The sequence below is a fragment of the Podarcis muralis genome, chromosome 3 (genome assembly GCF_964188315.1).
Source record: "Podarcis muralis chromosome 3, rPodMur119.hap1.1, whole genome shotgun sequence".
In the NCBI taxonomy this organism is placed as follows: Eukaryota; Metazoa; Chordata; class Lepidosauria; order Squamata; family Lacertidae; genus Podarcis; species Podarcis muralis.
This window is the reverse complement of record NC_135657.1, coordinates 21,908,081-21,932,912: the sequence shown is the minus strand read 5'-3', so window position 1 is coordinate 21,932,912 and position 24,832 is coordinate 21,908,081. Positions and strand designations below refer to the sequence as shown.

The following is a 24,832-nucleotide window of genomic DNA, read 5'->3' as shown; positions in this document are numbered from 1 at the left end:
TGGCAGGCCTGTGTGTCATTTTTTTAAATCTGGAAAATGAAAACGACACGTCAGAAACCATGTTATATTTAATTTTAAAATAGCTATGTATATTCATGGTTTTTATCATACATATAAAATTCTACATTGGTCATCATGTTTATTGCTTCTCTCATTGTATGTTAGTAGCAACCCCCTTATGGTTCAGTTTTAAATTTTTGGAGGAAATTGTTGTATCATACATGACCTCAATCACTCTGATCCAGCGAAGGAGATCTGCACACATAAGCTGGCTTCTGTGTGCTTACCATGTGCTGGATATCAGTAGCGTCAACTGGATGCACATTGGTGTGATCAATCTGCTTGTGCCCGTCTACTGCATTGATTTCAGTAGGATACACATGCATCTCTGTCTACATTCTTGTACAGCTAGTCTCACATACGTTTTTTTCTCATGTAGCTAGAGCTAGATCGAGAGATCTTTATCAGTGATGGGTACAGGCATAGGCGCCGACTCCATGGGGCTTGAGGGGGCCCGAGCCCCCTCAAAAATTCGTTTGGGGGGGCTCCGCCCCCCCAATAATCTCCGGCGCCCCTCCAGCAGAGCGCCATCACCGCCCCTCTCCCAGCCCAAAATGCACAGGGAGGGGCGGGCTGCATGCCTCCTGCCCTCCCTCCCGAGCAAAAGCTCCACCCAATTTCCTTTGGAGCTGATTAATAGGCGCAGCACGCTCTCCCCTATTCGCTCACGAGGAGGCGGCGCCACTTTATTTGCATATTCATGAGCTTATTTATTATTCATGAGCTTTCCCGGGCCCCCCCAATATTTTTTATAAGTCCGCGTCCCTGCAGGACAACCATTTATGTAGAGAAGTTTAAATTGTATGGGTTCCAATTTATGTGATGCACAAATAATGAATTGCTGAAAAATAACTGCGATTTGTTGAATTACGTGTAGTAAAGAAATATTGGAACAGAACAGGTACTGAAAGCGAAAAAATAATTATAAAACATTAATTTATGTGTAAGAGTATTTGTATTTATTTTGTGGATATTTAGCTTTTATTGCATAAGGTATTTTTTATATGAATGTAAACCACCTAACAAATAAAGGCATTGTCAAGGAAATCTGTAGTATTTTATGATTGCAGAATTCAATTAATCTGAAAAGGTCTCGGACTTTATGGTCCATTTGAGGATGGATTGTTCTTAAATGCCGCCCTCCCTGCTGTTGCAGTCCACACGTGTGTGTGTGTGTGTGTGTGTGTGTGAGAGAGAGAGAGAGAGAGAGAGAAATATTCCAACAACAGTCACATTAAAAGAGCCCCGTGGAAGCAGCAGCAAGCAACTGAGTCAATTCTAATTGCACAAACCTATACGTGTCTATTCATTGCGTTCAACAGGCTTTACACACTGTCTCGGAAAAGCTGGTATACCATTTGTGCATACGTGTATACGGACACACACACACGTGTACACTGCCGTCAGCGACTCGCTTAAAAAATGACGGCGGCAGCCTAAGCATAAAATCATACAAAAGCCACCAGAAACAACGCACTGAAGGCTAAAAAGCAGATCCGACAAGCCTCCGGGGGTGACTGCCCCCTCTCCGATGACCACTTACCCTAATTAAACATTTTAACTCGGGTAGCAAAAAGCCACACAAAAGCAGAGGGGAAACTATCCGCAGAGTGCGGCAAGTGGGCGAAATTTAAAGAGCAACTTTCCCGTAAAATAAACTGCAATTCTAATCTGCAGCTAAAAAAGAAAAATCGTTTTCACACTACCTCGTTTCTACACACATAACACTTTTTCGCGCGCACACAGCGCCCTATCGACCTTGCAAGAAGCCGTTTCGCAGAGTGCGGGGAAAGAAAGAAAAAACCCTCGGAAGCGGACCAAGCGGAAAGCAGGAGCGCCGCGCGTTCCTGCTCCTGAAGAACTACAACTCCCATGATGCTCCTTCCCGCTAGGCCGCTGGGCAAGGCGCTGTTTCTATGGCGACCGGAGTCCACCGAGGCCTAAGCACGGCCGCGTCGTTCCGGGGATAGCGGGGCAGCGATGCCCGGGGCCAGGTAAAGAGCGGGGTGGTGTGGGGAGGGCTTGTCTCCGCCTCTCCTGCTCCGGTGGGCCTGCAGGCCGCTTTCCCTCAGGAGGACAGGGCAGGGCTCGCCGTCTCCCAGTGTCCCGGCCTCCGGCTTCTTCAGGCCGCCTGCAGCTTTCCCGGAGGACGGGGGGCATCTCGACATCCGCACTATGTCTTTCAAAGCGCTGTTATTCCGCTTTAAACGGGCGCCCCAAAAGAGACCTGGGAAGTGTAGTTTGTCTGTGAGACCTACCAGAGCGCGCGGGGGGGGGGGGCAAACTTGAATAAAATATTGGGAGGGCCCAGGTGAGCCCTGCCCCACATAAGTTATTATGAATTATAATACTGAATTATTGAATTTTAATATTTTGCTGGAGGCTGCCCAGAGTGACTGGGGAAACCCAGCCAGATGGGTGGGGTATAAATAATAATTATAATTATAATTTATTATTATTATTATTATTATTATTATTATTATTAGCAATCACAGTACACAATGCACATTTCCCATTTGAACACCCATGGACTTGTGGGGTGGGGGTGCTCAAATATTTTATTGGGGCGGGGAGCCAAAGGGTCGCCGGCATCTAGGAGCTGGCTCCTGTGGACCAGAGCTACAGTTCCCATTGAACAATCACTCCCTCTTCCCCAGGAACTCCCAAGAATTGTAGCTCTGTGGGGGGAAATTAGGGGTCTCCTAACACCCTGAACGGGACGCGAGTGGCGCTGTGGACCACAGAGCCTAGAACTTGCCGATCAGAAGGTCGGCGGTTCGAATCCCTGTGACGGGGTGAGCTCCCGTTGTTCGGTCCCAGCTCCTGCCAACCTAGCAGTTCGAAAGCACGTCAAAGTGCAAGTAGATAAATAGGTACCGGGAAGGTAAATGGCGTTTCCGTGTGCTGCACTGGTTCACCAGAAGCAGCTTAGTCATGCTGGCCACATGACCTGAAGCTGTATGCTGGCTCCCTCGGCCAGTAAAGCGAGATGAGCGCCGCAACCCCAGAGTCGGTCATGACTGGACCTAATGGTCAGGGGTCCCTTTACCTTTACCTTTAACATCCTGAACAAGCTACAGTTCCCTGTCCCTCTCCCCATATCTACAAAACTCAATGGTGCATGCAGCTCAGCAGTGATTTAATTGTAAGTTTGTTTCTTATGAAGAAAAAAATCATTGTCCGCTCCACTGATAAGGGGGCGGAGGTGGGCATGATAAAACTGGTATAGCGGGTGCTTTCCAGCACAAGCGCTGCATTCTTTGTAAGGAACCATCCAGGGGCTCTGCGTAAAAGGCATAGGGAAGTGGGCTGAGTTTGCCTATACCTGGGGTAGAGGTTCCCTGCCCCTTCCTAAAATAAAGAACTGTAGCTTGTTCAGGGTGCTGTGATTTGTTGAGAGTGCTACAAAATTTCCTGGGAAGGGGGATTGATTGTTAAACCACTCAGAGAATTGTAGCTCAAGGAGGAGAATGGGGGTCTCCTAACAACTCTCAGCACAGCTAATAAACTGCAGTCCTCAGGATTCTTAGGCATAATTCATAACTGTTTAAAATGATACGATACTGCATTAAATGTAGGGTGCAATTAGGCAGGAATAAAGCATCCAGACAAATATGTCAGATATGTCAAATATCCAGACAAACAGCAGATGGGGGGGGGGCAGGAATCTTGGTACTAAGAAGCTCATGTAAGTACAGAATCTGGAATTTACTAGCTTGCCCACTGTACCTGATAGGCTTCCCGTGACTTATAATCACAAGGCACAATTAGTTTCAGTGAGGGAGAAATGGAGTAGAGTGTGTGGTGTGGGAGCAGAGCATCTTCACCGGAAGGTTGTTTTACATGAGGACTTTTTATTTTATTTTTCCTTTGCTAGTGACACCTTGTGGGATATTGCTAAAGCGGAAGTTGAAAAAAGAGAAAACCATGAAGACAGCACAGATGGTCTGGAATGTTGGGAAAGATCACTATTCTTTATAGGAAATAAAAATGGGGTAACAATCAGTGCTTCATTTTGCATTGTTATTATAGATATAAATTAAATAAATTTTGTTTGCGTACTAACTGAAATTCTGTTATAGCAACAAGAAATATTTCCTACCTTGCAAAGCTGTACGTACCTAAGTATGGGTGTCCACTTGCAATTTATCTAATTTACAGTGCAGTTCTAGATTTTGCTTTCTTGGGCTGCAGATCACTGCAGATGGTGACAGCAGTCACAAAAGTAAAAGACGCCTGCTTCTTGGGAGAAAAGCAATGACAAACCTAGACAGCATCTTAAAAGCAGAGACATCAGCTTGCCGGCAAAGGTCCGTCTAGTTAAAGCTATGGTTTTCCCAGTAGTGATGTATGGAAGTGAGAGCTGGACCATAAAGAAGGCTGATCGCCAAAGAATTGATGCTTTTGAATTATGGTGCTGGAGGAGACTCTTGAGAGTCCCATGGACTGTGAGAAGATCAAACCTATCCATACTGAAGGAAATCAGCCCTGAGTGCTCACTGGAAGGACAGGTCCTGAAGCTGAGGCTCCAATACTTTGGCCACCTCGTGAGAAGAGAAGACTCCCTGGAAAAGACCCTGATGTTGGGAAAGGTTGAGGGCACAAGAAGAAGGGGACGGCAGAGGAAGAGATGGTTGGACAGTGTTCTCGAAGCTACGATCATGAGTTCGACCAAGCTGCAGGAGGCAGTGGAAGACAGGAGTGCCTGGTGTGCTCTGGTCCATGGGTCACGAAGAGTCAGGCACAACTAAGCAGCAGCAACAACAACAGTACTTTTAAGTGCCACTGATTCAAAAGAAAATAGTAGTTAAGTATGTTTATCCAGGACGGGAATGGTAAAAATGTTTGTAACCCACATTATAAAATTAAATAGTGAAAGACTTAAGTCGTTGCTTAATTTATTTGTAGAAACTGTAAACGTTAATTTTAAAGATAATTTTCAAAGTAAGCTACTTTACCCAGCACCTGATTTCTTAAAGCATCAAGAAATTATATATTGGTGTTATGTATATTTCATGCATTCATTTTATTTCCATTCCATTACTTAAGCAATTCCAGTAGCAGGCAATCATTTGATCAACCTGTTATTTACAATTACCAATGGCGGATACAAATGGCTAAACTGATTGCTACTGTGATGCCTGTATTTTTAAGTTTCTTGTTGCCATTACTAAATTTGTCATTTCCAATCATTTCTGATAATGGTAATAATAATAGCAGTGTAGATACACTCTGATAGAAAGTTGGCAGCTAACTTTCCTGTAATAAGATGACATATAATTGCCTACATTTGTAATTTTCAGATATTTTATTAGAAATGATTAGAAGAATGCATTACAGCATGTAGAATGATATAATATTTATGCTTTAATGACATTACAATAGTATTCTTTGTTGTTTTTAATTTCTAGGGAAAGACTACTATTATACTGAGGTGCCTTGACAGGTATGTGTTTAAGTTTTGAGAAGTATCTCATATTTTCTGGGTACTCAAAATTCTAAATAACATCAACAGTTTCATTGTTGGAACATACCTTAACAGTGTGCCTTCAAACAGTGGAAATATGTTCCTCAGAACACTTGTCTAAAAACACTTACGATTTATTCTTACCAACACTGTAACATTGCTCTCAGGGGCAGTCCTATCATTAGGTAAAGTGAGGTGGCTGCCTCAGGCAGGTGATGAAATGTATTGAACTTGCTATTCTACATGGCCCCTTTTGGATGACTCTAGGAGGCTAGCAGTCCATTTGGTAAGACAGAGCCACCCTTATGACCTTGGTGTTGCTGCAGCTCACTTGGAAAGGGCACAGTGGTGGTGAGGTCAGGCCCATGTAGTTGCCCAGCAGAAGAGATCCACTACTTCCACTTTTGTTCCCACACAACCCCAGCCACACTGCTGCCACGCCCAGTCGCATACAGGTAGGTTGCAGTGACAACAATGTTGAGAGGGTGGCTCCATGGCTCTGCCCACCACATAGGCCTCTGCTGTGGCCTCCACTACATATTGACTAGAGTGGCGCATCACATCCGTGATCCAGTGTCATTTCAGAGCACAACTCATCATGCTGGTTTGGGCCTATAGTCACACTTTAAAGAGTGATTATACTCACAGCTGACCCATGGAAGTGAATGCATTGATCTTAATGGGCCTACTCTGAGTATGGCTTAGTTGGCTATTACTCAAAATTCTCTCCTCCTTTCCCACCTGCTCTGCACCTCATATTTTCTAATGACACAGAATGGGAGACAGGAAAATGGTAACCCCTCTGGAATCCACCATGCATAGCAGTTTCTTCACCGCTTCATAAGGCTGGCTATGATCTTTTATGCTTCACAGAATTACTTTTCTCAATATTTGTAACAATTTATATAGGTAACAACAACAAAAAAACCCCACTTTCCACACAGAGAGGCATTTATGGTGTGGAATTCCTCTCTCTAAAATCTTGTGATATCTTCTCCTCCCTAAAATCTTGTGATAATAATTTAATAATGCAAAGTTTCAGTCACTGGAGGTGAACTAATGAGGCATGGCACAGCATGACACGCTAGGAAGTTGGTGTGCTTTTTAAAATATAAAGTATTAGCATATACCTTGTATCTTTACGATGCAATCTTATGCATGCCGACCCTCTTTCAATGAGACTTGGAGTACAACCCTAAGCAAGGGCGGATGGGTTGGAGCAGTGGACTCCCAGCCTCATCTGCAACCAGCTCCTGCTGGGCTGGGAGATGCCTGCAGCACCTTCAGGCTAGCACAGCAGAGGGTTCCAGATTGGGTTCCTCCTCAGGAATTAGGCTGGCTCTGGGTTTGTCACCAGCCCTGCTTTGCCCCACAACACCCCACTTTGGGGCCTTGTAATGCCCACAGCCAGCAGGAACACTTCCAACAGAAATGTACACTGCCCCACATTTCAGCAGGTTCAGCAGAGGCCCCCCATGGCAGCATAGCCCCCCCATTGATGGAGAGCAGCAGAAAAGAACCCACCACATTCTAGTTTATTCCAGCATTGTAGATTTGAGGGGGGTGGGGACGGGGAGGAAATATTGCTCTGTTCCTCCCAGCCAGGTAAGTAAGTATAGGATTGCAGCCTTTAATTTCCAGCATCTCTCTTATTTGCAAGCAAATAAATTTCTGCTCAGCTCTGTATTTAATACTCTAATGTTATTTTACCAGATTTCCCAATCTTGGAGTACTGTACCCAGATAAAACAGTTGTGCAAAAATATAGACAATTAACCATTTTGTCTTGGGTCATATCTTTATTGTATATTGCCGTGTTCTAGTTTTTACATCTCAGAAATGTTTCTATAGTTTTGCCATCCCATGCAAACTCACTCAAATAAACTGTTTCCCTGTTTTCCCTGTTTTGTTTCCCCCGTTTTCTGTGAAAATACTGTTTTGATAATAGGGCAAATTTAATTTTATTAAGAAGAAGGTTAATTTCTCTCTCTCTCTCTCTCTCTCTCTCTCTGTGTGTGTGTGTGTGTGTGTGTGTGTGTTTGTGTGATATCTTAATTTTTCCAGGGATGAAATTCCAAAACCAACATTAGCTTTGGAGTATACATTTGGAAGAAGAGCAAAAGGGCACAATACAGTAAGTATGCTGACAAACTAGATTATATAATCCCCTTTTGGTTCATCAGTAGTGCTATGTACCTCATCAAGCCTGCCCCTGACATTTATGCAACCACATTCCAGACAGCACTCTAATTTGCAGTGGCCTTGATAGTGGAGAAATATGTGCATTTTTCAAACTTATTTATTTAAAAAAATATCTATTCATAAAAACAGAGCATTTTACAACAACCATACATAAAACCATGCAATAAAAACCAAATAAAAATATAAAAATCAGCTAAATATTATGGAAAGATGTATTCTTAATTGCCTGCATAAACCTAGTGAAATAGGAATGTTTTCTGCAGTCATTAGAAGTTGAAACAAAAGGTGCCTACTGAATCTCTGTTAGCAGGCTATTCCACAGGGCTGGGCCAATACTAAAATAAAATAAAGGCTTGATTTCTTTTTGCTGTCAAATGAGCCTCATCAGCTCAGGGAAAAATCGATGACATTCCTGCAGATTGTCTCTCTCCTCCTTTTCTGTTCCTGGCACTGACTTCAAGCGCATAAGCAGAGCTCTTTTATTTTAATGATTTTTATTAATTTTCCAATAAAAACAAATTTATAACATCATTAAACATCAAAAACTCATCACACATCTTTTTTTTCCTTTTAGACTTCCATCAACATGTCTGATAATTTTCCGTAATTATCACAAATCTTCACATTTCTTAATTTATATTGCACTATATATGTCTTATCTTACCATGTTGTTTAAACAATATTTCTACCAAACCTTCTTACAGAGCTTCTTGAAAACTTACAGACGTTATATCATTATCACAAATATTTTTAATATATTCTGTAAATTTACTCCAGTCCTCAGTGAATCTTTGGTCTCGTCGGTTGCGAATCCTCCCTGTCAATCTGTCCAGTTCCGCGTAATCCATTAATTTCGATCTCCATTCTTCAATCGTAGGCATTTCTTCTTGTTTCCATTTCTGGGCCAAAAGAGTTCTGGCTGCTGTTACTGCATACAGAAATACTTTCTGATCGTTCCTTTTTATTTCACCACCCATAAGCAGAGCTCTTTATGTGGGCTGCAGCAAGGGGAGATGCAAACAAAACATACACCAGAGAGTTGTGGCTAGTTTTGGCTTTCTTATCTCTCCCTACAACCCATGTAAAGGGTGTTTGGGGATTAGTGGGGATTACATGTATTTTCTTTTGTTTTGTTCCGTGAACACTACTGTATAAAGACTACCACATAAATCAGGGTGTGGAACCTCCCAGGGCCAAATGTAGCCCTCCTGGCTTCTCTGTCTGGCCTGTGGGATTCTCCCCACCCCACACCCTCTTTCCTCAAGCCTTTCCCTGAACTTGCTTCACATCCATCTACAGTGGTACCTCGGTTTACAAACTTAATCTGTTCTGGAAGTCAGTTCTTAAACCAAAACCGTTCTTAAACCGAGGTGCGCTTTCCCTAATGAGGCCTCCCACCACCAGTGCCCTTCCACCTTTCACATTCCATTCTTAGACTGAGGTAAAGTTATCAAACTGGGACACTATTTCCAGTTTTGCAGAGTTCATAAACCAAATTGTTCTTAAACCGGACTGTTCTTAAATCAACGTACCACTGTATGGTGTTTTTGCCGGACTGGAATGTATCCTTGAACTCTCATAATGATCCCTGCTTGCCCAAACAGAGCATGGGGCAGGTGAATGCATTCAGAAACAGGTCTGCTGTACAAAGGTAAACTTTATATTCATTGCTCTGCCTACTTTTGCCTCTGTTCCTGTCCACAACTGGTCCCCAAAGATTTCTCAGAAGGTAATGTAACTCCTAGGCGGAAAAAGGTTCTCTATCTGTGACTAAGTGTGAAGTGTGTCTCTTAGAAGATCTTTTCAAGTTTCATGTGTAAATCTTGTTTCCAACACCTTGTCAGCAAAATTCACTGCTGGCATTCTTCTAAATTCCTGATAAGACAACCCAACCTTCTTCTGGGTTTCTGTCTGATGTCAGATCAATCATACAAAATGCGTATTGCAATGTATGTTATGCATCAAAATCTTGTGCAAATGATTAATGCAAATAAACTTTTTTCCCCAGCCCAAAGACATTGCTAATTTTTGGGAACTAGGTGGTGGAACTTCATTGTTGGACTTGATTCCCATACCAATAACTACAGCTAACATAAGGTAATGAACTTGGTAATTTCATAATTAATCTCCGCTATCTTTCTATAACAGCTCAGTTCTTCCATTGAACTTCAAACTTCAACTTTATTCATTTAGAAACATTTATTACTCTTTCTCAGAGTCATTTGTGGCCTCTAGATTTTTATCCTGCACGTGTGGGACCTGGAATTGTATACATGGCGTATAGTCAATACAGCTTCCGCTGGTGAACAGTAGTCAGTCATACCTTCATCTGAGTCAGTTTTTCAGTTTCACTACTTTCTCATTCATTGTGGCTGGAGATCTGTGCCGACTTACTGGAAGTGAACTGAATGGAACTTACTTCTGAGTTGACATGTATAGGATTGTGCTTCCAGTTGCTTTTTGAAATTTATACCCTCTACTGTCTATAGAACTACATTCTGTAGTGTGGTGTGATGGGTAGAATTCTGAGCTGGGACCTGGAAAACCAGGGTTTAAATCCCCACTCAACTATGAAGCTCACCAGGGGACCTGGAGCCAGTTTCTATCTCTCTGCCTTACCTACCCTACATGATGGTTCTGAGGATAGCTAAGATGGGGGAACCATATTTGCCACCTTAAGCTCTTTGGAAGAAAGTTGGGGTATAAATGTAGCAATAACATTTTGAAAAAAATAAAGATGGTTTATTAAAAGAAAGATACCTGCCTCAGAAAGTAGCTCCATTTAAGGAAAAAGAGAAAGACGTTTTCTCAAAACACCAGCTACGAGAAGATACAGAAAATATTACTGTTGTAGGAGACTACCTTCTCTCCCAGCAGCTGTAAGCTTTATTCATTACACTTGCATCTATTTTTGCAAATATCCCAGAGCGACATTTTAGGTTTCCAACAATGCTTGAGATACAAGGGAGAGATAGGGACTGGCTGAAGACCAGCAGCCATTGCACATAATTGTTTAATGTAGATTTAAAACTAGCTTTCCTTTCAACCCAAACAAACCACCTAACCAATAAATTTTGTGTTGCCTCTCAACAGAAGTCAATGTACTGGTTGGTTTTCTTCTGCTCTCAACAGGGCATTTAGTGGGAAAAGGCCATATACTATTGTGGAAAAGGCCCTGGTTCTCTCTTCTCAGTGTAGTTACACTTGACGGAAGATATTAAATTGCTTTCTCTGTGCATAGCTGTGAAAAATCAAAGTAATTTTCATGTGGATGGGTAAGATAGTTACCTGGTTTTGTTTTTTTATAGCTGCTGCAGATGAATTACAATTAAAATCAACATTAGGATGTTGGTGTGGGGAGAAGCAGACCACTTTTTGGGCTAAAGAATTTGAAATGATGGACTCAGGCTAGCCAGATGCTTTGGTCTGCAGTTCAAAGTTTCATGCAGGCTAGAGCTCCTATTTTCCCTGTTTCTTAAAAATTTTAAGAGGCTGGTTGAGACAGCTTTGTTCATCTCTTAACTAAAAGTGTCACCTTGGATATTTGCCTTTTTTAGATGTGCCACTAACCCATGGTGTAGCACTACATCAACAATCGGAAGCAAGTGTCAGGTGTGCATGCTTCTCCACCCCAACACAGTTTCATTTTTGAACTAACCACAGTTGGTTGTTGTATATTTATTAATTTGTCCATTCAGTTTATATCCCACTCTTACTCCTCAAGGAGCCCAGGGCTTAACTGTGTGAACTGCAAATAACTGGTTAGTTTAAACTATGATTTGTTGAAACAAGCAAGCATCAGTGCTTGTTTCCTTGTTACTTGTCAAGTTCATAACTCCTTAGCTCCAGCAATGCTGCTCCATCTAATTCTCCCAAACAGTTCACTCAGCCCATAGTAACCAGGCTTATAAATTCAGCTAATAAAATATCACGACAAAGAATTTATAGTAGAGTACAAATCATTTTCGGGGCAAACATTGTTTCCATATTTAATGTAATTTGCTTAGGTTGTGTGGGTTGGGATGTTTGTTTTTTGCTCCTCTAAACTGCTGTTTAGATGCCATTGTATGAGATACTTCTTGTGTAAAGAATATATTAAAGGTAAAGGTAAAGGTACCCCTGCCCGTACGGGCCAGTCTTGACAGACTCTGGGGTTGTGCGCCCATCTCAATCAAGAGGCCGGGGGCCAGCGCTGTCCAGAGACACTTCCGGGTCACGTGGCCAGCGTGACAAAGCTGCATCTGGCGAGCCAGCGCAGCACACGGAAACGCCGTTTACCTTCCCGCTAGAAAGCGGTCCCTATTTATCTACTTGCACCCGGGGGTGCTTTCGAACTGCTAGGTTGGCAGGCGCTGGGACCGAGCAGCGGGAGCGCACCCCGTCGCGGGGATTCGAACCGCCGACCTTTCGATCGGCAAGCCCTAGGCGCTGAGGCTTTTACCCACAGCGCCACCCGCGTCCCAAAGAATATATTAGGTGCCTTTAAAAATGTTAGGCTGTCTTTCTGTTCTTTTTGTAGGACATTTGCTATCGTTCTTGTCCTGGATCTTTCAAAGCCAAATGAACTGTGGCCAACCATGGAGAGCCTTTTACAAGCCACTAGGAAGCACGTAGACAGAGTTATAACAAAACTGGGACAAACAAATCCTAAAGCAGCTACTGAAATTAAACAGAGAATATGGAACAATTTGCCAAAGGACCATCCAGTAAGAACTAGTATTTTCTCCAGATGTCACAGGCTCATACACAGTTAAAGATAATCGCTTTGAGAATCATAAACAATTCCTTTAGATTTTTATGCATGACTGAAAATCCATTTGATGTAGAAGAACTTGTTCAGTGGAAAATTATAGCAATTTAATGAAAATTCAGTAGGGGCAGAAACAAGGAAAGAAGGTTTCTTATATGTTCTTGTTAGACATCTAATGTGATTGTTATGGCATGTTACAACAATCAAAAGAAACAGTTTTACAGACGCAGTTTGATATTGATTTTATAATCTCCTTTTGAAATGAAGGTGAAAACTAGAATGTACAGAAGTTATCTGGCAAAGCAACTCACTGAAGCTACAGATTTGAGGAAAGGGTGTAGTTATAACAGCCTTCAGCACGACTCTATACTTTGCATTTATTCAAGTGTCTATCACAGACTCAGTGCCTTTTGATAATGTGACAACTAATTAAATTATAAAATTTCAGGGATGTTAACATAAGCCCTTGAAATTCAATTGCTAATGTGCTCTCTTGAAGAAAGTAAAATAGATTGCCGAAGATGCAATTGAAAAGGTGCCTGGCATCATGCATTCATCTTGTACAAATGTTGTGTGTATGCGGTGTCTAAACAACGTATATATATATATTCTATAGTGCACAATTCGAGGATGTAAAAATAATACTATAAAGTAGCTATTAATGCGAGCAATAAATGAACATGAATAAAAGACCCAATAGACTTAAATTTGCTTCCTTTATGACTTCCAGTAGCCCAGTTCATCTTTAAAAAAACGGGCATATTTTTCTCCCTTGCTTCACCTATCGCACTGGTGCCAACTCACACTCCTGAATGGAAGGAGTCACAGCCCCCCTCCCACCTTTGTCTTTTCTGAAGCTGCTATGTGCATTTGAGAATTATAAAATCGTAGAATTATAGAGTTGGAAGGGACCCTGAAAGTCTTCTAGTCCAGCCCCTTGCAATGCAGGAATTATAACTAGATCATACATGTCGGATGACCACTGAACAAGAAGAAACCCCTTCCAAGACCCCTGCTCAAGTTTCATCCATTGCCGCTTCTGTAGATGCAGAATTTTCATGTGCAGCTCAGTTGAGCTTATATTGGAGAACAAGAAAAAAGATTTCTTCCTGCCTCTGGTGAAGCAAATCCTAGCTGCTCTGCTTGTCTTGAGCTTAAGCATATGTAAGGAGCTGAAACTTCAGGGATTCGTTCCCTAGGCTTGCCTCTTCCCATAAGGAAGAGCTAGCATGGAAAGCCATTTGTAAAGTCAATGTGCTCTTGTCACATTGGGGTTTGGTGTACCCATCTAAGTAGGGGTGAGGCTCCTTCACAGGCTGGACTGAGTTAGGTTGAAAGGAATTTGAATTCTTCCTACTTAAGGCATTGGTGAGTTACTTGCAGTTACTTCCATAATAAATTAATGGCTGTACAGTCTTAAAATTCTCCTTATTCCAAAAGATTATGCAACAATGAAGCCCATGTGTGAACTATTTTGAAGCCATCTCAGCATGTTCTTATCTGAAAAAAGGGATTGTAAAAAAATGTTATATAAGTATTGCCACTTTCTTAACAGGATCGTGAACTGATTGATCCGTTTCCAATTCCACTAGTTATAATCGGGAGCAAATATGATATGTTTCATGTAAGTAATAACTGTGTTACAATTCTCTCCCTCTGTTGTATTGTGGTAGCCTAGGACACTTTTTTATTGATTCTCTCCCCCGCCCTCCAAAATCAGAAAAGTAATATGAACAAAATGGCAATTACAGCCATATGTAATTGCCATCTGTGTCATTCATCCTCCAGAAACAATAATAAAATATTTATAATAATGAAGAAAATAAGACAAAATATGAATGACATATACTAGCAATACACAGTGGTACCTCTGGTTACATACTTAATTCGTTCTGGAGGTCCGTTCTTAACCTGAAACTTCTTAACCTGAAGCACCACTTTAGCTAATGAGGCCTCCCACTGCTGCCACGCCGCTGCTGCACGATTTCTGTTCTCATCCTGAAGCAAAGTTCTTAACTCAAGGTACTATTTCTGGGTTAGCGGAGTCTGTAGCCTGAAGCGTCTGTAACCTGAAGTGTATGTAACCCGAGGTACCACTGTACCAACTGTGAAATATACCAACAGCTCCAATTGGTAGGGCTGAGAAACCCTCATGTGCCTCTGCCGGTTGGAATAGACTTAGACAATGGGTCTGACTCTGTATAAAGCAGCTTCCTGTGTTCCTGTATATTTCCCCTTGTTTTTTTATGTTGACCTTCAGGCCCCATTCTCTCCTTTAGCACATGCCCTTTAGGTTATTTTATAGCGTTATCTTTGAAGATGAACAGCCTGTTCATACGCAGCGGTGGCATTTCTGACAGACAGTATTCATTTTTAGCTGAATCTTAAGATTGCCTTCCCAGCAAATGTAGTAGTAGTAGTAGTAGTAGTAGTAGTAGTAGTAGTAGTAGTAATAATAATAATAATAATAATAATAATAATAATATTTATACCCCACCCTCCCCAGCCAAGACTGGGCTCGGGGTGGTTAACACCGGGTAAAAACAATTGATTAAAATACAACTTAAAAACAAGATTTAGTACAACATTAAAATGCAGCTTTTTTCAGTAGGAACTCAAATCAAAAACATTTTGGGGATGAAAACGTCAAATCTTCACCAAGGCCAACTATCCAGACTGGTCCAGAAAAAAGCCAGGGAAGTCCCCAAATAGGAGTTCCATCACTTGCCCATTAACTGGAAGTATAAATGTGTCTGAGATTACCTCCTCTCCCCAGAACTGAATTGACCATTAAAGACAGCTGTCCATGGATATTAGCCACAATGGCTATACTCTACCTCCACTGCCAGAGGCAGGATGCCCATGAATACCAGTTCCTGGGAATCACTGGTCAGGAGAGTGCTTTCAGGCTTTCCATAGGCATCTGATTGGCCACACTGAGAACTGGATGCTAGAATAGATGGACCATTTCCCTGATGCAGCAGGGACTTCCCAAGAAGATGTGGTGTGCGGTACCCTTTAATCTGGTCCCTACCTTGCTTGATCTTAACTTAGTACTGTCCTCGGGTCCTTTTTCTCTCACACTCCTCCCTCAACTGGATCAATGTGTGCACACTTGATAAGTAGAAAACACTTCGCTGTGCCTGTCTCTTCACAAGTACTGATGATTTATCATCAGATACAGCAATGCTGGTTCTTTCAGAGTCTGCTTTTAATTCATTTCTCATCCTTTTTGTTTTTATAACCACAACACCAATCTGCAGTCTTATCATTCCTGCAGTGTTTGAGCCCATGCAGGCAGGACATGTGTTTGGGGAAACATTCATCCTTGGTCCCCTAGGTGGCAGCATAGTGCATTCTAGGCAAGTCACCTGTCATTGATGCATAATTCTTTGTAGCGCAAGCCTAGGTTTCTTTGTTTGCTTCCTTTATTAAGCAGCCAATGTTATTGGTTGTTTTTGAATGGGGTGTAAATGACATTTTCCCAATATTGTTAAGCTGCATTCCACTAAAGTAGAATAAATAAGCCCTTGTGAGGCAAAGCAAAAATGTGTGTCTTTGGGAAATATATGTATATACTATTGAAGTGCTTTGATGTTCCCTGGTCATCCTCTTGCTGTGCTCATCTAAGCTATTGTTTAGCTTAGCAGGTCATCCAAACTGAGCTTGTGCTTTAGCTCTCTTCGGACAAGCCTCAAGCTGTAACCAAGGTTTATCCTATGGTCTACACCTTGTGCTGTGCCTGAGTGAGCTGAGCCACAAGCCTGGGTTTAAACAATACTGTCAACCAAACCATGGTTTAGCTTAGCATAGCACAATAACAGAATGACCTGTAATGAGCAAAGTGGTCAAAGTCTCCTCTCTGGAAGCCCACACATTCACTTGTTGGCAACTGTTGACTTAGTGTTACATGCAATGTTATGTCGCATTGTGAAAAACTGTAAAATTATTCATTAGATATTTTCCACCCCAACCCCCCTCTTTTTAAAAAGGAATTTGATTCGGAGATGAAAAAAATAATATACAAGACGCTTCGCTTTGTTTCTCATTATTATGGAGCATCTTTAGTGGTATGTATATTATTGTATTTCATGGGCACAACCCTGCCAAAGTCAAGCCCTTTCAACTCGTATTCATTTCCCAAACAAAGAAATTAAAATAAAATAAAATAACCCAATGTGTGGGTTAGTCTTACCATGACCTGATGATTGTTGGCTTGTGATGGCACAGAGGTGATCTTTTTCACTAGTAGCACTGGTATTGTAGCACTGCTGAGATATGAGAAGCCTCATCTGTATTGGCATTCATTGCTGGCTTTTGAAGATTCCTTTAATCTCTTGACCTGAGTCTCCTGTTTTAATTGGTGTTGTTTAATTTTGTTTTACTGCATATTTTATTTATGGACATTTATATGTTAATGTTGGGATTGTTATATTGTGTGTTTTAATTGTGTGTTTTCAGTAACCATGTATTAGTGTTGTGCAATAGGTTTATTATTATTATTATTATTTAGGGGCATTAAGTGGTAGCTGTTTCAGGACACTGAAACAGCTAAATCTTAAACATAACAGTCCTATGATGAATTTTGAGTGACTTGGGAGTAGTATTTTCCTATGTTTACTAGGAGGAGCATAACACAAGTTTTATGCTTTGTTCACAGTTCACAAGCAAATCTGAAGCTCTGCTCCTGAAAACACGTACTCTCATTAACCATTTAGCATTTGGCTTTGATAGGAGGTAAGCTAAACAATTTCCTACTATTGGCAAGCTCTCCCAAAACCTTCTATTGGCTGGATATTGGCAATTTGTAAAAAAAAGGAAAGGGGGGGGTGAAATCTGTCAGGTTTTCTGTTTCATACAGGATTCTTGCTCATAGATCTATATAAAGGCTGATGAAACAGTTTCAGGAAAATGCTTTCAAATGGACTTGTTGGTCTAGGTGGGTGGCTAACTTGTGGCCTCCCAGCATGGCCAATGTTCAGGAATGACTGAAGTTCTAGATCTAGCCCAGCGGCATCTGCAGACACCACAGGTTAGCCACCCAAGGTCTTAGGGATGTTTTTTGCACTTTGGGTGTGAGAATCTGGGGCAAAATTACCATTGTGGGAAAGAGGCCATTTTTATGTGAAGGACACACTAATAGCTCAGTGATAGAACTTGCATGTCCAAGTCCCTCAGTTTAGTTCATAGCATCTCCAGGTAAAGGATCTCAGATGACAGGGCTTGAAAAGGCCCTGCTGAAATGTTGGAAATCTGCTCATAGAGTGAACTCAGGCCCAAACTACACAGAATGTTGATTACGTGGTTTGTCCTTGAGTACACAGTATTTCTTTCAAAAACATCAGGTGAGCGGTGAAAAGTAAGCCCTGCTAAAGTCAGTGGGACTCCTCCACATGCAGCTGCTGGGTGACCTTGGGCCAGTCACACTTCTCTGAAGTCTCTCAGCCTCACTCACCTCACAGAGTGTTTGTTGTGGGGGAGGAAGGGAAAGGAGAATGTTAGCCGCTTTGAGACTCCTTCAGGTAGTGATAAAGCGGGATATCAAATCCAAACTCTTCTTCTTTGGCACTGGCGAATTTAGCACATTTCCTCCTCCTCCAGCCCTGATCTGAATTTGAACCTCCATGCCTGCAAGGGTGGGTGAGGGGAGCTCCCATTCAATCCCATTTGTCAGAAGGACTGCTGCCGAGAGAGAAATAAAAATTGGAGCTTTATAGAAAAAGCTAGGAGGGGAAATGGATCCGTCAAAGCTTCCATCAGCAGAAATTAAACTTTTGCAGTCCATCAGTTCTATTGATTTGAATGGGACACAGTTGTAACGGGGGGGGGGGGGGTTACTAATTTTCTAAAAAAAGAAAAGAAACAAAAACAGAAGTGTGCTTTCTTGGAGTGTGCTTTTTGTCAGTTTTGGTAAATTCTGATAAATGATCTATATTCATTTTGTTCCGTTCATGTTTTTTAAGCAAATCTATGTCAGTGGATCAGAACAAGCCACTCTTTATCCCAGCAGGAATGGACTCTCTTAGTCAAATAGGTGGGTGGTTTTCTCATCCAGTCTATTTATTGTTCATATGGCTTTTACAGTTAAGAGAATACAAGGCTGAAGTGGACAAAAATGAACAATGGATTCTGAAACGTCTACAAAATGTTTTTGTGTATGATGATTACTTAAGAAAAACGATCAGAAAGTTTTAAGAAGGTACAGCAATGTTTAACAACAACGCTATACATATTTATTGAAAAGTAAGCCCTGCTAAAGTCAGTGGGACTTACTCCCAGGAAAGTGTGTAAAGTACACAAAGGATTGCAGCCCTAGTATAACAGCTTCTGTGTTGAAAGCTTAGTGCTTATCTTCCGGAACCTGTTTCTTACATATTTGTATAACAACCTCCATGTAGGACAATTTTGTATTTTCTTTTCATCCGTTTTGTTAAATTATTGAGGGGAATACATTCAGACAAGTAGCTTGTTTGCCATTTGAATGATGGAGTGACCATTGTTACAATTCTTATAATAACTAGGTCCTCCTCCTGCTTCCAATAGTGATATTGGAAAGCTGCATGCACAGACACCTATGGATCTATGGAAAAAGGTGTTTGAGAAGGCATTTCCACCAAAGGTGTGTATACCTTTTTTGTTCTTTGATGTTCTTATCAACCTTATTTCTTTTCACAATACTTGTTAATTCTTGTGGCTGCACTGTTGTGCCCAAGCCAGATTATGCAGAAGTAAAGTAATTTCATTGGGACTTCTAGTTATGGAAGAATTGAAACTTTAAGTTTGGTGCTGGCTTTGCTTTTTGGGCACAGCTGTTTTCATTTCCTAATTCATTGATCAAGATTTAAACCTTGAGCCAGGGGTTCCTAGTTTAGATGTTAGAGGAACCTGTGGCTTAACCCCAACACCCAAGTGTTCAGCTGTGGCATAAAAGAGGACTGAGTGCCTGGGCGCAATGCTCATTCTCACTGAAATAAATCATGGTTTGTTAGACCTAAACTGTTACATCTGAACTGGGACACTGTCACAGAAACATAGACACAAAGTCACTTCACGTGATCTTTGTAGGTTCTTGTCGTGGCGAAATAAATGCAAGCTGATACAACGTTTGTGAACTGATGGGAACTAGGCTGTTTCATACAGTTGTCTTCGAAACATGTGGACCTGCTGGAGGGGTTCACAGTGTAGCCAGGATCACTTGGAAGTGCCTGTTACATGAACTAGCTTCTTCACACAGAGGGTTGAGTATTTTGCAAGGTGTGTTTAGCCCCCATAAGGAAAAACAGTGTATATATGTAGCACATCCATGCCATCCCAGCTTGGTTGCAGTCATGCAACTGGTCCTTCATTACACATATAGAAGAGGGAGCTATACGAACCAGCCTCTGCAGCTCGTACAGGTTGATGCCTTAAACGTATTTATGGCAGAGATGTAAGCTCTAGGGATATTTCAAGACACACCTGGGGGAAAGAACGAGGCTGCATTTTACTCTTTCACCTGCCCTTGTTTCAGAATGTCGGAGTTTTCAAAGAAGTAAAGGACCCAGCTCAAGATCCACAGTATGGTGAATATGAAGTCGATGCTATGCGTGCTCAGAAGAACCAGGTATGTCACCATGCTACAGCAGTCGTTCATGTCGCGCAATAAAAAAAATCTCACGGGTATTTCTCAGGCACTGTAGATCTGCCCAGACATATGTACCTTTGAACATTCATTTATAACTGCAAGTCTCATTTTAACCATAAAGTTTGCTCAGGTGGCCTTGGACACATCATCATCTCTCGGCCTTAGCTGATATTATTGAAGGTTATTCTATAAATAATTCAGATAATTTTTTTAAGCAATCTGCTTCTATAGCAAAGTAAGCCACACTGGCGGCAGTTGCAGACGTGGAAGAACTTTGAGTGTTACCTCCAGGGTTTACCTCCAGGGCAGTTTTCCAAGTTGCATTTTCTAAAGGTGAAAGGTAGCTTTGCAAAATGCCACAGCATAGTTCTTAAACTAAAGTAACCCCATATTTTCTCTGGAAGTTTCATAACACTCCAGCTAAGGTTACTCAAGTTTAGTTGAACATGTCAGTGACCATGCCTGCAAACCTGAGCCAGTAATTATCTAGTTGATTTCACAGTTTTATAGTATAGTATAATCTACAGTAAAATAGACAAACTCTAGACTACTTCCAGTATTGGACAATTTGTTTAGGCTGACAGGTTTATTCCAGGGCATTACTTTAGAGTTACCTCAGCAAGTATTTCCATTTTAAGTCATGGTGCAAAATTAATCTCAGTTGAAATTATTTCTTGCAGATTACAAGTAGTATATAATTAATGACTAATGTAGTCCTCAGACATTCCATTGAATTGATTTTAATGTGTCACCCAAAATAGAATGTTCAGTTTAATTGCTTGCAACATACATTTTTTGCTTTACATTCATACTAAGGCTATGATTATGGATGGTATTTTTATTAAGTAAAATAGGCTACTAGTAAAAGTTGATTAAATCATATTGAAAATTAATATTTTCCCAGGTGTTTCCTAGTTTCAGTGCTCTTTTATTTTATAAAGATTTTAATCTGTATTGATGCCATTGGAAGTTGCTGTAGCTTTTGTTGTTGGTACTATTATGGAGAAAAAATGGTAATAGACAAGTTTCCGTAAAAAGAAAATTATCTGCAGTTATTTCCCTAAAATTTCCATCTTGGAGTTCAGTTATTATAAGATTATTATAACATTTGAACTGCCCTTTATGAAAACATTTTGGGATTTTTGTATTTCATTTGATCTTAAAAGCTGCGAGATAACCCTGTATATATCTGTAAGAAAACAATTCCCTGGCTACATTCAGTTTTTAAATGCATCAGGATTTCCCATAATTATATGAAAATTGAGAGTGAAATGGCCCTTATCTCAAGAAGTAAGTATTAAATGCTTCAGAAAGCTAATCTTTTTTTCCTTCCTTTTTGTACTCCTTTGTTCCATACATAAAGCATTTATATAGAGAGGAGCATTTATGTTAAAGTTATAGCGTCAAACATAATGCTTTGTATTTCTGTTTCTTGAAGGTATTCATGCATGGTAGCTTTTTATTCCAATTGAAAAGTAGACTTTTGTGCATTTCTTCCTGATCATTTTGTGTTGCTCTTTGGACTCAGAATGTCTATCTGTAGAGTTTAATATACTTCTCATAGTGCTACTGACATTAGGGACCACACACCTGCAAACAGCAACCAGACTCTCATTTCTTAGCAAGCTTTCTTAACAGCAGCACATAAAAGAAACGGTCCCGTTTCCCCTACCGCACCCCCTGCCGGGCATCCATTGATCCATTAGTGCTTATTTGGACCTCTCTCTTTTTTTGGCAGTGATCTGTATCAGCTATATAGCCTATTTCATCTAGACATTAAAAATACATCATTGCTATAATATACCAAAGGCCCCGATCAGGATGCTTCTCTGTGATTTTCTCTGGCCTAACAGTTTGCTCACTGTACAGTGATAGACGTTCAGATGCTTAAAGGCCATTTAATAGTGCTTTTGAAATTTAAAAAACCTGAGCAACCTAAGCAGCAATTAACCTAGCCCCCTTCCAGCACCCCCAGCACAACTGAATACTGTAAAGAAGCATTAACCTGTCCTCCCCCGCAGTACTCCTGATACAGGTAAAATCGTGATGTTGGATGCATCAGGATCTTCCCCTCATCACTCCAGATGCAACTAAAAACTCTGTCTCTGTGCAGCTGACAGCAGCGTGGGAAATCGCATACAAGGGTCCAGTCCTATGTAACAGCCACAAAAAAGATGAAGGCACACGACTGTAACAACAATGTATTGATAAGTTAACAATTAAGTAGGACGAAACATCATTACAATTGCAAGGTGTGAATGAACCAATGAATATATGGATTGAATGATTGGAACTACTAGTCAGATGCACAAGAAGAATTAGAAATGAGCACAATGCAGTTCAGAAATTATGTTTATTTAATAAATCCATATGGCACTTCTTTTAAAATATACTATGCCACGGCAGCTTACAACTTATAAGAACAATTCAGAACCATATAAAATATCAAGCATTCACTACTTCTAAAGACACTTCTGTCAGCTAGCCATCCCAATAAAAAATGAGGCCTCTGCCAAGTTGTGCAAAATTACAAAAAGAATACGGGTGCTGATGTAAGCTAACTAAAAATGAAGTTAGGTGCGATGAAAAGGCCATGATTGTGACAACAATTTTCACTTTTTATTCTGATGCCATACAACGCGGCCCACACTGATCAAAATGTTTTCCAAAATTATAAAAGAAATAGAAGTCTGATTTGCCAGAAACATAAAGTATGTGGTTTTTGTAAGTGGTGGTGGTAAGTACCTTTCTGCTATCCATTCACACGAAGAAAATGTTGTGTCCTAATTCAGCAAGGGCAAATCAACCGTGAAAGAAGACTTATGGAGATTTCTGGATACGTGAGCCAAATGGTGTTGTGCAGAAGAAAAACCCACCTCGACATCTGTGCTAGTGCTCCTGTTAGCACTGCAAGAGTCCTCAGCTCTGCCAAATCCACTTTGGGCAGGAAAAACTGAGTCCCAACACTTTCCCCAACCCTTAAAGAGTGATGCATACTGCTACGCCTATAGGAAAGATACTTGCGACAGCATGCAAAGCATCCCTGCGGCACAGGGGTACTCTAGACTGCACTCATAATCTAGCAGGTCACATCAAGGGGTCCAGTTTCTAGCAGGTTTCAGTCAGATGCCTTTGGAAGATCCCAAGCAACATATGGAAGCAAAGACTGGTTGGTTTGTCCCCTGGAATATATGGTGTTCTTAGCTACATGCATTTGAAGATAGAGCTCCCACTTAGCAAACACTTGTGTTGCTGGTCACTTGGGAGCTCTGCACCCCTAGGCTGCACTTGAGGGAGCAAATGAACATCATTTCTTAGTTTAGTAGCAGCTGGATAATTGCTCTTTGAAACCACAAGTAGTAGATAATGAAAAGTAAAATGATACGGGTGCAATTAGAATAATGGACTTCAGTAATTTTGCGGTGGATCTCAGTATTAGAATGGCATATACAGCATGACATAAAAAGATAAACTGCCATTTGTTTAGTGTTATGAAAGGCATACATGAGAGCTGCTTTAATCATGGCTAATTCGCTGTGTGCCACAATCTGGATTTCTTTTACAACTCATTCATAATTAAGATATATAGATACCGCTGATACATTCCATGCAGTTTAGACCCCGCTGGGTGTTTGGGCTTATCTTGCATACACTGTTTCTAAAATGCCATCTTTTATGTCTTTCATTTTATTTTTATGCATACTGATTTATATGCAGTGATGATAGTAATGATAGCAGAGAATGGATGAGATCCAAAATTTGCAATATATTGCAGAATAATACTTAATGTTCTCACATTAAAATTGAACATGCGGTTGCTTATATCATGGGGGATATTATTATTTATTAGAAGCTTTTTTTTCCAAAAATGAAACCCAAAACTAACTCACAAAAAACTAAACATTAAAAACTGTTTCAATATATCTTTCCATTTTAGGAACTAGAACAGTACAAAAGAAATGCCTCTAAAACCTGGAAAGAAATGGAGTTTGATTCTTGACTGAGAAGTATGTCTCAACCAGATTTGAAGCTGCATTTCATACATTTGAGTCATTATGTTTTGTACACTTGTAAAATGCGTAAAAAACCCCATCATAAATACTTAATAATAATTATGGTCATTGTTGTTTATGATCAGTATAGTAGATTGTGCCAGAATCACTTCTCTTAGTTAAACTCAGTAAGAGATGACTCAGATGTTGCAAAACGTTTGAAGAAGAAAAGCAGACACATTCTGTGTCATTTAACATCAGATAACTGGTTTGTGAAAAGTTCAAAGGACATTCTGAACATTAATCTTAACAGCAGGTCGATGCCCTGATCCTCAGTTTCACCTTTGCTGCAGCGTATTAAAGTCAGTGTGAGATTGTGAGATTTCCCCCCCTCCAGTTAAGACACAATTTTCTGTATTTTGCCAGCATAATATGATAAAAGTTGCATTTCTACTTAGACTATTGGAAGGTTTGGGCTGTTGGACTATAGTTTTTAACCATCACAAATTCTTTATGAATTTTTGTTTGCTTGTTTGAATTGAAGTATTCAGCAAAACTATATGATCTTAAACAGGAAAATGCAAAGGAAATTTCTATTTTTGTATGACACTTGTAAATTGCTATTTTGAACCTTTTAAACATTACCACAAACGAATGCAGTTGGTCATTTTTAAAATAAAGACGTTATACAAAAGAATCCCCCCCACCTGAAATAATTTGCTCAAACACAATGTGGAG

The 24,832-nt window shown here is 40.7% G+C and overlaps 1 protein-coding gene across 2 annotated transcripts; it reads left to right on the top strand.

The window, feature by feature from the left end:
- The first annotated feature begins 1,838 nt into the window (after positions 1-1,838).
- DYNC2LI1 (dynein cytoplasmic 2 light intermediate chain 1) lies at positions 1,839-24,749 on the top strand. Of its 2 annotated transcripts, XM_028724808.2 has the most exons (13): positions 1,843-2,054; positions 3,938-4,055; positions 5,472-5,506; positions 7,591-7,660; positions 9,737-9,825; positions 12,248-12,434; positions 14,034-14,102; positions 16,471-16,548; positions 17,139-17,215; positions 18,442-18,512; positions 19,000-19,097; positions 19,989-20,081; positions 24,040-24,749. In XM_028724808.2, exons 1-13 carry the CDS (start codon positions 2,041-2,043, stop codon positions 24,100-24,102), a joined length of 1,062 nt encoding a protein of 353 aa, XP_028580641.1. In that variant the 5' UTR covers positions 1,843-2,040; the 3' UTR covers positions 24,103-24,749. The 2 variants fall into 2 exon arrangements, with proteins under 2 accessions (XP_077781661.1, XP_028580641.1); XM_077925535.1 differs by lacking the exon at positions 16,471-16,548 and having other exon boundaries at positions 1,839-2,054.
- The last annotated feature ends 83 nt before the right edge of the window (positions 24,750-24,832 follow it).